This window comes from Lotus japonicus, chromosome 2 (genome assembly GCF_012489685.1).
Source record: "Lotus japonicus ecotype B-129 chromosome 2, LjGifu_v1.2".
Classification (NCBI taxonomy): Eukaryota; Viridiplantae; Streptophyta; class Magnoliopsida; order Fabales; family Fabaceae; genus Lotus; species Lotus japonicus.
This window is the reverse complement of record NC_080042.1, coordinates 67,569,357-67,582,723: the sequence shown is the minus strand read 5'-3', so window position 1 is coordinate 67,582,723 and position 13,367 is coordinate 67,569,357. Positions and strand designations below refer to the sequence as shown.

At 35.5% G+C, this 13,367-nt stretch overlaps 2 protein-coding genes across 2 annotated transcripts; one reads left to right on the top strand and one right to left on the bottom strand.

The window, feature by feature from the left end:
- Positions 1–266: 266 nt before the first annotated feature.
- LOC130738995 (polyprotein of EF-Ts, chloroplastic) lies at positions 267–6,495 on the top strand. The gene is made up of 5 exons (XM_057591193.1): positions 267–436; positions 1,479–3,274; positions 4,067–4,306; positions 4,743–5,454; positions 5,620–6,495. The coding sequence occupies exons 2-5, from the start codon at positions 1,537–1,539 to the stop codon at positions 6,248–6,250; spliced, it is 3,321 nt and encodes a 1,106-aa protein (XP_057447176.1). The 5' UTR covers positions 267–436; positions 1,479–1,536; the 3' UTR covers positions 6,251–6,495.
- A 341-nt stretch (positions 6,496–6,836) lies between these two features.
- LOC130738996 (uncharacterized) lies at positions 6,837–11,932 on the bottom strand. The gene is made up of 9 exons (XM_057591194.1): positions 11,777–11,932; positions 11,611–11,667; positions 10,653–10,750; positions 10,175–10,244; positions 9,825–9,873; positions 8,809–8,897; positions 8,677–8,724; positions 7,693–7,752; positions 6,837–7,148 (listed from the first exon to the last, which is right to left on the bottom strand). Exons 1-9 carry the CDS (start codon positions 11,834–11,836, stop codon positions 7,047–7,049), a joined length of 633 nt encoding a protein of 210 aa, XP_057447177.1. The 5' UTR covers positions 11,837–11,932; the 3' UTR covers positions 6,837–7,046.
- Positions 11,933–13,367: the final 1,435 nt, after the last annotated feature.

The window sequence follows — 13,367 nt, the reverse complement described above, 5'->3', positions numbered from 1 at the left end:
TTGAAGCAACCGCCATTTAGAATTTAGACCGTAATGACCCTAAAAAGTTCTCAAAAAGAGTTTGTTTGTTTTAATCAAAAAAGTTATGAAAAAAGGTTTGATGTAAAAACTTGAACCCATATATTCAAGGCCCAAGCCCATCTAAGAACCCAACTTCTATGCATTTGGAGACTTTGGGCTTTGAAGCCCAAGTTCATGGCTCGGCTGTAATCGGCGCGGCTCATTTTCTCAGGCAAAGACAAGATAGAACAACGTTGGTTCAACAAGAGTGAAGATAAGGATTTAAAGCCTCGCCATTCATTCCCCTCCCTCCACTTTCTGCCTCTATCATCAAATACCCATTTCGTGTTTCACCAAAAAGACTTCATCTTTGCACTTGTTACAGAGTTCTGAGTCCAAAATTTGAGTTTGTTTTTAGCATTTTCAAGCTTCTGAGGTATATATTCTGCTTTAAACTGTGACGGGTCTTTGTTTTTATGTGAAACTTCGTATAATTTTATGGATTACGTTGTATTCTATGGTCAATTTCAATAGAGTTCTGCTTTGTTGAAATTGCTGGACTCACTTCTTACTGTGGTGGAATATTCTTATTCCACACTGTGTTTGAAATTGAAATGGAATGCTCACTTTCAGCTTAATTCTGTTAGTTAATTTTGTGAATTTTGAATGAAGACTTGTGGAATGATGAAAATCATGGCCAATTATGCATGAGTGTGGTGTTTCCTTAAAATGAGTTTGAGAATACTATTTTATTTTTTTCATTTTTTTGGTTCAGTTTGTAAGCCTGATTTGCATTTTAGAGTCCATTTTATAATTTGTGGGGTGGGGGTTTAAAATTATATTTACTTAGCGTGTGTTTATGATGTTAATGGTTTGATGGAAAGGCCAATATTTTGAAAATACCATTGATGACACAAGGGAGATTATTGAACTTGCCTCAAATGTGGTTTGCCAAAACAAGATATTGATATTCAATAACTTAAAGTTGTTTGGATTCTGACCAGGGTGAAACAATTCAAGTTGAAGCTTTGAAGTTTGAATGATTTTATACTTCTAATGGATGAAGTGATATTGTGAAAGTAACAAATGATGTTCTAAGAGTAGATTGACCATTATAAGGAAAATTAAATCACTGAAAACAGCATTCATGAAGTCCTGCTATAGTCATGTATTGATTTATTGACAACCTTTGTTATTCACTTGGAGTAATTTTTATGTAGATATTTCAACTGCAATATTGTCAGTGTCTGTATTAACTAAAAATGCAGTTATGCTTGATGTGTTATTTTGGGCATTGATACTGATATATGGAGCAAGTTATGTAATTTAATTCATGTATTATAAAGTTTTGGTACTTGTTATCAATTAAGTGATTTCTATCCTGCATAGATTATTTTATATCCTGAAATAGTGGCCTCCTAGCTATTTAACTTGTTATGTAAGCCCACACTTATTCATACCCTATATGTTCTGTGAAGGTGACACAGGATGAACTGATCCTTAAATATAATTAAGTTCTACAATTCTCAAGCCAACATGAATCCTGTAATACGGTGCTCAGTCAGCAATGTTTCAATTATTCCTGGAATTGCCTATTCAACAAGGAAGAACAAATCTTCAACAAGAATTAGTATGTCAGGGAACTCTGTAAAACCTGGATCATCAACTTGGAGATTTCTCTTTCCTTCATTTCATGCCAATGGAGTGTTGCCACAGAACAAAAGGATATGCTCTTTCCATAAGAAATCTAGAACCTCCATATCAGCCACTGAAACAGAAGTAGCAGTGGAGGAACCAGGTTCAACGGTTGCAGATGAAGCTTCCGGTGAAGTTCCTTCGGATGAAGTTGGAACAATTGAAGATTCATCTGCGAAGTCTGATGCCAACCCAGCCGCAGCTAGGGCCAGACGCTCAAGACCCGCAAGGAAAAGTGATATGCCTCCTGTAAAAAATGAGGACTTGGTTCCTGGGGCAACTTTTACTGGGAAAGTAAAGTCTATCCAGCCATTTGGTGCCTTCGTTGATTTCGGAGCTTTCACAGATGGGCTTGTTCACGTTTCAATGTTGAGTGATAGCTATGTAAAGGATGTTGCAAGTGTTGTTTCTGTAGGACAAGAAGTGAAGGTGAAGCTGCTAGAAGTCAATGCTGATACTCAGCGCATTTCTCTCTCTATGCGTGAAAATGCTGACACTGGTAAGCCACGTAAAGATGCAACCGCTGATACAGAGAATACTGGATCTGCGAGAAGGAACACTTCAAAACAAGGCCCCAAGAAAGGTGGTCTGAAGAAAAGCACAAAATTTGTCAAAGGTCAGGAACTGCAGGGTACAGTGAAGAATATGACTAGGAGTGGTGCTTTCATATCTCTTCCTGAAGGGGAGGAAGGTTTTCTACCCGTATCTGAGGAACCTGATGAAGGATTTGCAAATGTTATGGGCAATACATCATTGGAGGTTGGTCAAGAAATCAGTGTACGAGTCTTGCGCATCACAAGAGGACAAGCAACATTGACTATGAAGAAGGAGGAAGATACTGCAGAAACAGACTCAGTACTTAACCAAGGAGTTGTTCATGTTGCGACAAACCCTTTTGCATTGGCTTTTCGTAAGAATAAGGATATTTCTTCTTTTTTGGATGAGAGGAAGAAAATTGAGAATGATGTTCAGAAATCATCAACTACAACGGCTTTGGAAGATATTGAGGAAACTCTCCAGCAAGGAGAAACTGTATCTGATACTCCTGATGTCCAGGGTGAACCACAAAGCATAGCAGATGGCCTTCCTTCTGCGGTAAAACTTAATGTTGAAGATGATATTTCTGGAAGTGAGGAAAATGTGGCAGAAAGTGCATTGGATGATTCCACAAATACTATTGTGGATGTTGTAACTGAGGAAGAAACAGAGGTGGCTTCTGAATCTGAAAATTTGGCTACGGAAGAAACAGAGGTGGCTTCTGAATCTGAAAATTTGGCTACTGAAGGGAGTCTTTCTGCCGTAAATCCAATTACTGAGGAAGCTACTCCAACAGATGATACTCCAACCAATGTAGAAACTGACTCACCACTTGAAGTAACTGATGAAAATGTAATAGAAAGTGGAATTGATCATACTGTTGCAGAAGATGAGAAACAATCAGAAAGTTCTAATGCAACGGAAGAATTTGCAACTGCAGCACTGACCGAAAGCGATGCAGTTGAACCTAGCCCTGATGAAATTGGTATTACTACAGAATCAGATATTACATCAAGCGCACTAGCTCCCCAAGAAACTGCAGGTTCTTTTTTTTCCATCTCACTTTTTCTGCTATACAAATCCATCTGTCTATTTGTCTGTCAGTCTGTCTCATCTGTGTTTAGATATGAAGGTAGTCATTAGAAGTCCTTTCCCGATATGACAACTAAAATCAAACATATTTTGTGCAATAAAATGCATATACAAGTGTCTTCCAATTAACTTATCAAATGATATTTCCTTTGCATCGCAAGATGCAAGTACAATGACTTTGATGCTCATTTGAGTGCTGTCTCCTGAGGACAGCTTGAATAAATTTTATGCTTCAATTGCTTTTCAATTCCTGCTTTTCTGGTTGAGTTTGGCTAATCAATGAAAATTTGTACACACTATCAAGTTTTCCAAAATTGGTGTTATTCTTTATATATGTACATCATAGATTACATGATTTTGCATTCCTTTCATTCCCAATGTGATCTCAACCAAGTTTATGTGGAGAACATGGTGAGCTGTCTCCTAAGGGAGGCTTGAATAAAAGTTATGCACTTATGCTCTATTTCAATTCCTGCTCTCTTGATTCACTTTTGGTTAAATAGTTGAAAATTTGAAACTTATAGCAATTTTTCTAAAATGGGTGTTCATTTGATCTTTATTGATAAATCATATATTACATGAGGTTGCGTCCCTTTCATTTGAAGTGTTATGACAATCAATTATTTTGTGCAACTAGAGCAATTGACATCATTGTAATTGGCTTATTTAAAAACGCGAGGTTTTTTTTCTTTACTTTTGTCATAAAATGAGTTTTCTTGAACTGCGAATCCTCTGTCAACAGGTGGAACAGAAGAAAATAATGAAGTTTCCTCTCAAGAAAGTCCTTCCACTGAAGTTGTAAAAGACTCCATTGATGACCTCAAAGAAGTGCAAAACGAAATAGCTACCACAGAGAATGAAAATATTGTTACCTCACAAGTTGAAGATAAAGAAGTTTCAGTTTCATCTGAGGAAAGTAACAGCTTATCTAATTCTGGTGGAGAAAATGGCCTTCCTGCTTCAGATCAAAGCTCGAGCGAAGGTTTAAATTTATTCATATTTCCATCCAGTTTTGGTAATTGTTTTTCTGCATTGAATGAAGAAAATCTCTTAAACAGACTTGGATTTATACTTGCATTATAGTTTTACATCTAAATATTACTTTCTCAACGTTGTAGGTGAAGTGGAGCACATGAAAAAAGAAACATTGTGTGATTTCTGTAGTATATAACTGTGCACTACCTAATCTTTATATGTCCCATTTTCCCATCATTTTATTTTGATTATGTGTATAACACTTGATTATTGACTATAATACCCCTGGGTCCAAATGGAAGTTTGGACCAACCAATGCATTTCTATGTTTTGCAATGGCCTTTGGGGGATTATAGATTCTTGGATTCCAAGCTTCTGGACTTATCTTTGCATTCTTTCACAGGATTTCTATTTCTTAAATGTTTCCCTTTCTTGCATTGTAGCAACTATATCACCTGCACTTGTGAAGCATCTGCGGGAAGAAACAGGAGCTGGAATGATGGACTGCAAAAAGGCTCTATCAGAGACTGGAGGAGACATTATTAAAGCACAAGAGTACCTTAGGACAAAAGGCTTATCGAGTGCAGAAAAGAAAGCAAGTAGAGTAACTGCTGAAGGAAGGATAGGTTCTTACATTCATGACAGCAGAATCGGTGTTCTGGTGGAACTAAACTGCGAGACAGATTTCGTCTCCCGAGGTGACATTTTTAAGGAGCTTGTTGATGATATAGCCATGCAAGTGGCTGCATGCCCTCAAGTAGAGTACCTCGTTGCTGAAGATGTTCCTGAGGATATTGTGAACAAAGAAAAAGAGATAGAAATGCAGAAAGAGGATCTTTTGTCAAAACCAGAGCAGATTAGATCAAAAATCGTTGAAGGCCGGATAAGGAAAAGACTTGAGGAGCTAGCATTGCTTGAGCAGCCCTTCATTAAGAATGATAAAGTGCCAGTGAAGGACTGGGTCAAGCAGACAATTGCAACTATTGGAGAAAATATTAAAGTGAAGAGGTTTGTGAGGTTCAACCTCGGAGAGGGTTTAGAGAAGAAAAGCCAGGATTTTGCTGCTGAAGTGGCTGCTCAAACTGCGGCAAAACCAACGCCAACACCAGTGAAAGAGCAACCTGCTACTGCAGAAGTCCAGGAGACTGAACAAAAGTAAGCAATTCTGTGAATTCTTGTTATTATTAAATTATTAATCTTAGATGATTAGTTACTGGAATGCACATTAGTTGAGATTCAGACTCAGCTGCTAAAATTTGCAAGCTCCAAAGTTTTTTTTTTGTCTTGACATGTCTTTAATTGTTCAACATTATGTGGCAGACAACCAACAGTAACAGTCTCAGCCTCTTTGGTTAAGCAATTGAGGGACGAAACCGGGGCAGGGATGATGGATTGTAAGAAAGCTCTTGCTGAAACTGGTGGAGATCTTGAAAAGGCTCAGGAATATCTCAGAAAAAAGGGTCTCTCATCTGCTGACAAGAAATCCAGCAGGCTGGCAGCTGAAGGCAGAATCGGTTCATACATTCATGATTCGCGCATCGGCGTTCTAATTGAAGTCAACTGTGAAACTGACTTTGTCGGTAGAAGTGAGAAATTCAAAGAGTTAGTTGATGATCTTGCAATGCAAGTTGTGGCCTCCCCACAGGTGCAGTTTGTGTCCATTGAAGATATCCCGGAGGCTACCGTAAACAAGGAAAAAGAAATCGAGATGCAGAGGGAGGACCTTCTTTCCAAGCCTGAGAACATCAGAGAAAAAATTGTGGAGGGAAGGGTTTCAAAGAGGCTCGGGGAGCTTGCGCTTCTAGAGCAGCCTTTTATCAAGGATGACAGTGTTTTAGTGAAAGACTTGGTGAAGCAAAGCATTGCAGCCATTGGAGAGAACATTAAAGTGCGGCGTTTTGTTAGGTTCACTCTAGGGGAGACAGCTGAAAAAGAAACAATAACAGCATAACTTAAGATAGGTCAATCCTTGTGTGTTACACCAGCATAAAAAGAAGCACTGGCCAGGGTGAGGCTAATTTTGCAAACAGCAATCTGGTTCATAATAACCGAGTCGGCATGGACACATGTTACTATATCTATATTGAGGACTAAATTTTGTGTAATTCTATGCGGTTTGTATGCTGAAAATATTAGTTGATGCATTTTTTAATTACAATTAGGGCACGCTGTTGCAATTAAATTCATTTGTTCTTACTTCTTACTGCCATTGAATGCTATTGGCTTTTCAACTCCAACTCCAAATAAGTTACTTCATCTCTTCAATGAAATTAAAGTAGGTCTTTGTTGCTGTTGGAGATCAAATAGTTGGCGGCTCGCTTATCAAAAAAAAGAATTAGTTGGCGGCTCTGAAATAGCAAACCCCACAGGTTATAGGCTATATTTGGATACTCGTTACTCGTTAGCATCTTAGCACCCTCTTCAAGACAAAAAGTAAATTAAACTTCTTTAAATTTTTGGAATGAAAGTCGGTTCACGGTTCACATTTCACTTAACTAGTATTCAGACACATCAATAGTCATTTGAAACAAGTCATATGTGCAAGAGTTTCGGACATGCTCAACTATTGAATTCATAGGTATTCACAAGAAACTAAAGTGGCATTGCAAGTTTAACAAGAGCTTATAACAGTTTTAGGGTGGGGGTGAGACGGGAAATACAATTTTTTGAAGTACATAACAAAATTTCATTGATTTGCAATCTTATAACTACTGCAATACACACTATCCATGTCTGCACTACATATCTCAGCTTTGATTACTTGCTGGTACAAATTGCCAGAGATCCACGGCAATATCTACCTCTTTCTTCTTGTGAAATTTGTAAAGTTTTGGTACATCAAACCGAAGCTGCCAAAACAAGAAAACAAAAATAAGATTTCAACAATAAGAGACAGGTCTAGAATTGCACCATGGGATTGAAATTTATGGTTCACAATATTTTGATAGAAAAAACTTCAATGCAAACACTTCAGTCAATTAATTTGAAAAGTTTGGTTCCGGGATCATAGGTGCAAAATACAGAGTTTTGTTAGATAATCTAGAAAAGTTCAACAGTGTTATACTCGATGATAAAATAAGGATGTTAACATAATAAAAGAGAAAAAGGTACAAATTATCAGTGTTAAGTTTTTTTTACACTGTCAACCAATATAAGGATGTGTCAAGTCAACTAATTAAATTAAATAAAAAAAAAACTTATTTTCCACATCCTTGAAATTTGATTGGTATCATTTACATTGTCGGTGCATAGAAATTATTCTCATAGTTAATGAATAGAATATGTATTTGCTTATGCACAAATGAGGCCAATACTCGATTCAGAGTAAAATACTAAATTTGACTTTTAAAATGTAGGACTCAACGCATCAAATATGAAGTAAAATCCACTCACCTCACAAAGAACTTCAGCGCTGCTAGCACCGAAATCCCTTAAGGCTGTTCGTTTCACATGCTGTAATCAAATAAAAAATGAACCTTCAGTGTCATACACGAGGGAAAATTACTATCATACCATTGAGAAGCAAACAAAAGGAATTCATGATTATAAATTAATTTCTATCAGATGAATTTTGGAAATGCTTCCATAGAAATGTAAACTAAATATATATGTAATGTAAGAATGTTACAACATAAAAACAACCAATGGCTCATGGAGAAATTAATGACTAAACCAATAAATCATTTAAAGAAATGAAGTATATAATGCAAAAAGTATATGTAGTGATGCTATACCAACCAACCTATCGCAGTCAAATTGAACTGAATAGCTAAACCAGTAGACAGTCAATAATTTCATATAGTTGTGATGTAGCTTGAAGCAGGTTGAGATTATGAGCTTATGACTTGTATTAACTTTTTCCTATGATAAATTGAAAAAAAAAACAGCAACAGGCAAGAAGGTGCAGCTTGTTAAGCCCACAGGGGGGAAAGCATATATTAAGGAGCTGATATGTTGATATGTTAAATTCAAAAAAGGGGGACAAGGTCACTAAAATATTACGAAATATTTTTAACCCCTACTTTATTGCTCAAATTTCATGATTAAACCACCAATCTTGAACTTCTAAATGTTAAAGATTAGAACATATAATTGCTAAAGGTAATGCTTAAACCTAATGTGGTAGCTAAAGGCATTTAAATAACTGGCAGGAAGTATAGAAAAAGCTTCATATGAATACCACACTTATATTAAGTAGATTTAAAAAAATAACACTAATGGCATCCACATGGAACGGGAAGATAGAAACCAATGGCCTGATATACCTTCTGTAATCAAACACATAAATATGATACATGAGATAATAAGAAAAAACAATTCAGGTGGCAGAACTCAATTACTCATTTTAATAACTAGTTTAAGATACAAACGACTTACGTCTCTTGTTGAAGTCTTATGCAAAGAATAAACAGCTTGAGAAGCAACCTGATAAAGCAATACAAGGAACATAGGTAGATTAGAATTCCCGTGAATCATATGTTTACAAACAACACCCATGCTTTAGCTTACCTTCAAAGCAACAGAGACAAAATCCAAATCTGCACCTTTTTTCCGAGTTCCAAATGGAGGATTCATTATAACTGTATCAACTATTGGACCTAGGGAAAACACCCAGATGATCGATCATATGAAGTTATAAAAGAAACAGTTTTCCGCAACAGATGAAATCTAGATTTAGAATCGGCCACATTTCCCCTTAAATAGCTGACTAATCACACGACAATGTTGTTTGACTACTACTAGAACAAGTCAACAATACACCAATCTTTTCTAAATAGCATGCAATGTCTAAAGTCATATAGTAAATGATCCTTGAAAATTATACAAGTTAGAAGTTACTATAAGAATAAATGGTTCAAATTCAATTCAGAAAAACAGTTTAATCTATTATATTCTCAATTAGGGATCCTGGACACATGATGGAAGTCACTTTGCACATCCACATAAGAGCAGGGCAGGGGAGAGACAAAAGGGAAAGACAGAGGAAAATCAGTAAACTGCACTTGGCAATAAACCTTCATTTCAGACTGTTGCTGTCCAAAATGCCAACAATAATTACGAATACAGTAGTTTCATGGTCAACACAATCAGACACGTTTTGAACTGAGTCTATAAAATTCAACAATGAATCCAATATTTTTACAGGTAGGTGTTGTAAAACCACTAAGAGGACAAGTATAAACCAACTTCTTACAAAAAAATAAAACAACCTAACACCTAATACATAAAAGGTTAGCACTTGACAAATGGAAATAAGAAAATAGACCACCAACTGGTACCATATAACGTGAACTTATAGTGCCTAACTGCCTATAAATCTATTTGATCCTATTCTCCGATACTTTCCATAATAAAGGACATAGGTTATACTTCAACAGCAACAACAAAAGCTTTTCCCACTAGGTCCGGCATGTAATTAAGGTTATGCGTCATGTACCCGAAATAAGATGTCACAATAAAAAGCCATACAATGCGATGGTATCATACTATCTTAGGAATATATGATGAATGATATAGAAAGCTACCTCTCCATCCCAAGTCCAAGAGATTAGACTGAATAAAATCCATGTCCAGCTGCAGTTTTAATTGAATAACAAAGAAATGGGGTGTATCAGTGATTAATACCAACTTTTACATAATTATTGCATTTGATAAAAAAAATACTTATTGGATCTATAAAAAGGTCACTTTTCATCGCCTCTCATTCCATTAGAAGATCAAAACATTTACCAGAATCATTGTCATCTAACATAACACTTTTATGTACAATACTCAAAACATATCCAACATTATTATTCTTTTCCGCAAACGAGAGACTTGACTATCATCAAATCTATGCCCTCATTAAAAATACTTATCAGGACAAAGACAATACCTCAAGTTCTTCAGCATTAAGAGTTGCTATTTCAAGAGATTCTGGATCAATGTCAATGCTGACTACATGTCTGATCAATGCTAACACAAATCAAGAGAATATTAGAGTTGGATATAGTAACATGAGAACATATTAATTTGATTGAAAGGGCAAAAAGGTATTTGGTACACTTTTACTCACTAAACATGAATTTGAATTTTCATTCATAAGATTTGGTTCAGAAACAATGGAACTATAAGAGACTGTGAATGTGAATTAGTGTATCGCTCAGAAATTGGGAAATACGAATTCATTCATCACGGTTTCATTCTATACAATAGTAGTTCAAAATTTTAAAATAGCTGTTATAAATGTAGTTCTAATGTCAGCTCTGAATTAGGTAGCCTAGCATAAAAAGAAGTAAGGGAATGAGAAAAAAAAAAAGAGGAAAAAATGTTGAGAGATCCCATAAAAGCAGGTGGGTTTTGATGCAACTCACTCTGCACCCAGAAGAGCAGCTGCAATGCCTAAAGTACCGCAACCGCATCCAAAGTCAGCCACTACTTTGTCGCTCACATCCCCAAAAGAATTTTCTGCCTGATTCTCGTGAACAGCAAAGGAAATAGGAATTATAACAATGTAGAATTACTACTATTATTCCTAAGATTAAAAAGGCAAACACTAGATGCATCCCTAAACTTTTTGCAAATACATAGATACTTGCACACAACAGGTTGAATTATGTCATGTTTGAACTATTCAAAACATGGTTTTGTGATTTCTTTAACATGTTTGGAAACATGTTCACCAAAATTTTCAATCATGATTAGGGGTTGAATCTTGAAATGTTTGAATCAACTTTTCTTTCATTAAAATCAATTGTAAAACCCGAAAGCTACTCAAATAAGCTTCTCCCCATAATTGATTTTGGCTTCAGAATCAATTGTAGAAAGGTTTCCAAACATGCACTTAAGTTCAGTCCATGTTTAACCAAACAAATTTTACAAGAGTCAGCTTCATTCAAAACCACATTGGCAAGCGCTCACTCGAACACACACTAAGTACAATACCCCTACTCATCTTCCCCTAACCCTCCCACCAGATAAAAATTTCCCACATGTTTATCAAAGCACAAAAAACTGCAAACAAATATCCCAAATTTTATCTCAAAATCAAACAACTATTTTCAATCACCACCAATTATAATCATAACTGGATGTAATGTAACCAATGAATGAGCTTCACATACTGAAATGGTCAACTTCCAAAACTAAGCATACTTTAAAAAAAATGAAAAATACCCATTACCAAGCACCACAAAATGAACATCAAATATGGCAAAAGAATCAAACTTAAGCATATTTGATGAGTAAAGTTTGAAGGGACATAAAAGGAAAGAAACAAAGTGAAAATATGAAATGTGGTGGAAGTGTGAACAAAGGGTACAGAAGTAACACAGTGAAAAGCATTCGAGAAGCGATGTGGGGTCCTGTTGGATACTGCTCAAGCTCCACCTGCAACAACAACCCACAATCAAATGAGTGAGTGAGTGAGTGATTCTTCACAGCTATAGTTTGTTAATAGAAGAAGGAAATTGGAAGGAGTGAGAGGGAGAAGAGAAACCTTTGGGTGAGGAAACTGGTCAAGACCACCGAGAAGGCCTTCTAGCTGCTTCAGCTTCATGTTTTCCGGCGAACAACTCCGACAAGCGACGACGCCGATGAAGGACCAAACTTTCTCTTTCACTGTCTCTGTTGTATTATTCACTTCATCTCATGGGTCATGGCCCGACCCGGCCCATTGGAAGGCCCCATTGACATTTTCCAATAATGATGTAGGCGACAAAAATAAGAGTAACAATACATTCACACTTTATTTTTTTTTCCCATCTTATTTTCACATATTTTTTCTTTTTATGTTTCTCTATATTTCTCGTCACATCATATATCATATCATTTACGGGTATGGATAGCTTAAATGGTACATGAAGGATTAAAATTTGATCTCACAATTTTGCGGAGGATAATTAAATTTTTACATATACTAATATCTTTTTTTAAGTCTAGTTTGTTTGTTAACTACAATATAAGATATCACCAAATGGGTAGATCAATGACATGCGATTGTTCTAATTTTAAGCAAAAATTTCAAATTTGAATATAAATGAATGCAACTACTTTAATATAGATGTCATACCTACCTTAAATATTGTTCTCCTTAAACTTTAAATGCAGTTATAGTCAATATGCTAAGGTGCTAATCCAAAATTTTATTATAAAAGGTTGCACAAACCCTTGGGTTCTTGGGAGTTTCGATTGTTTCATAAGAGCATCTTCAATGTTAGTTCTTAAATGTGAGTTTTTAAACACTATTTATGTGGGCCCGTACTACCACATATGTTTAAGCAACTCTTAAACAACTTTTGCATATTTCGCTCTAACCACAAGTTCTTAACTTTGAGTTCTTAGCACTATTCATTTGTCTCACCACACTACATTATTTATACATTTTATTTTCATAAAACAATAAAACAAAACTCATAAAGCAATTTGGATGAGAGAGAAAAAATGTTTTTTTATGCTAAGAACTCATAAAGCAAAGTTGCTTATATAAGAACATCTCCAATATAAGGTTTTTAGTTCTTATTTGTGAGCTGACATTGAGTTCTTAGTTCTTAAAAATAAAAATTAGTTCTTATATAAGAAATTTTACTTTTTGAGTTCTTAGCTTAGAAAAATAATTTTTTTGTCTCATTTATCAATTAATTTAATTTAAGTATTGAATTAGCATTAAAATTTAAATCAAAATGATATGGAAATAAAAAATATTACTAATATAATGGTATTGTGGGCCAGATGAATAGTATTAAAAACTAAAAATTTATGGTTGGAGCAAAATCTGCAAAGAGTTGCTTAAGCATATGTGGCAGTACGAGCTCACATGAATAGTGCTAAGAACTAAGAACCTAGCATTGAAGATGCTCTAAGAACTAGTTTTTATTTTTAAGAACTGAGAACTCCACGTCAACTATCTCCAATGCTTATAGTATCTTCAATGCTAGTTCTTAATTCTTAGTTCTTAACACTACTCATGTGGGCCCGTATTGCCACATGTGCTTAAGCAACTCTCAAGCAATTTTGCTCCAACCATGAGTTCTTAGTTCTCAGTTCTTAGCACTATTTATTTGGTCCCACCAATCACATTATTTACACTT

Excerpts from the sequence above, each read along its gene's own strand:
- LOC130738996 (XM_057591194.1), bottom strand. The coding sequence starts at position 11,836 with ATGAAGCTGAAGCAGCTAGAAGGCCTTCTCGGTGGTCTTGACCAGTTT. Across the intron at positions 8,898-9,824 it reads CTTGGACTTGGGATGGAGAG|GTCCAATAGTTGATACAGTT; the intron begins GTAGCTTTCTAT and ends TGTTTTCCCTAG. Across the intron at positions 7,149-7,692 it reads GCGCTGAAGTTCTTTGTGAG|CTTCGGTTTGATGTACCAAA; the intron begins GTGAGTGGATTT and ends TTGTTTTGGCAG.
- LOC130738995 (XM_057591193.1), top strand. The coding sequence starts at position 1,537 with ATGAATCCTGTAATACGGTGCTCAGTCAGCAATGTTTCAATTATTCCT. Across the intron at positions 4,307-4,742 it reads AGATCAAAGCTCGAGCGAAG|CAACTATATCACCTGCACTT; the intron begins GTTTAAATTTAT and ends CTTGCATTGTAG. Across the intron at positions 5,455-5,619 it reads GTCCAGGAGACTGAACAAAA|ACAACCAACAGTAACAGTCT; the intron begins GTAAGCAATTCT and ends ATTATGTGGCAG.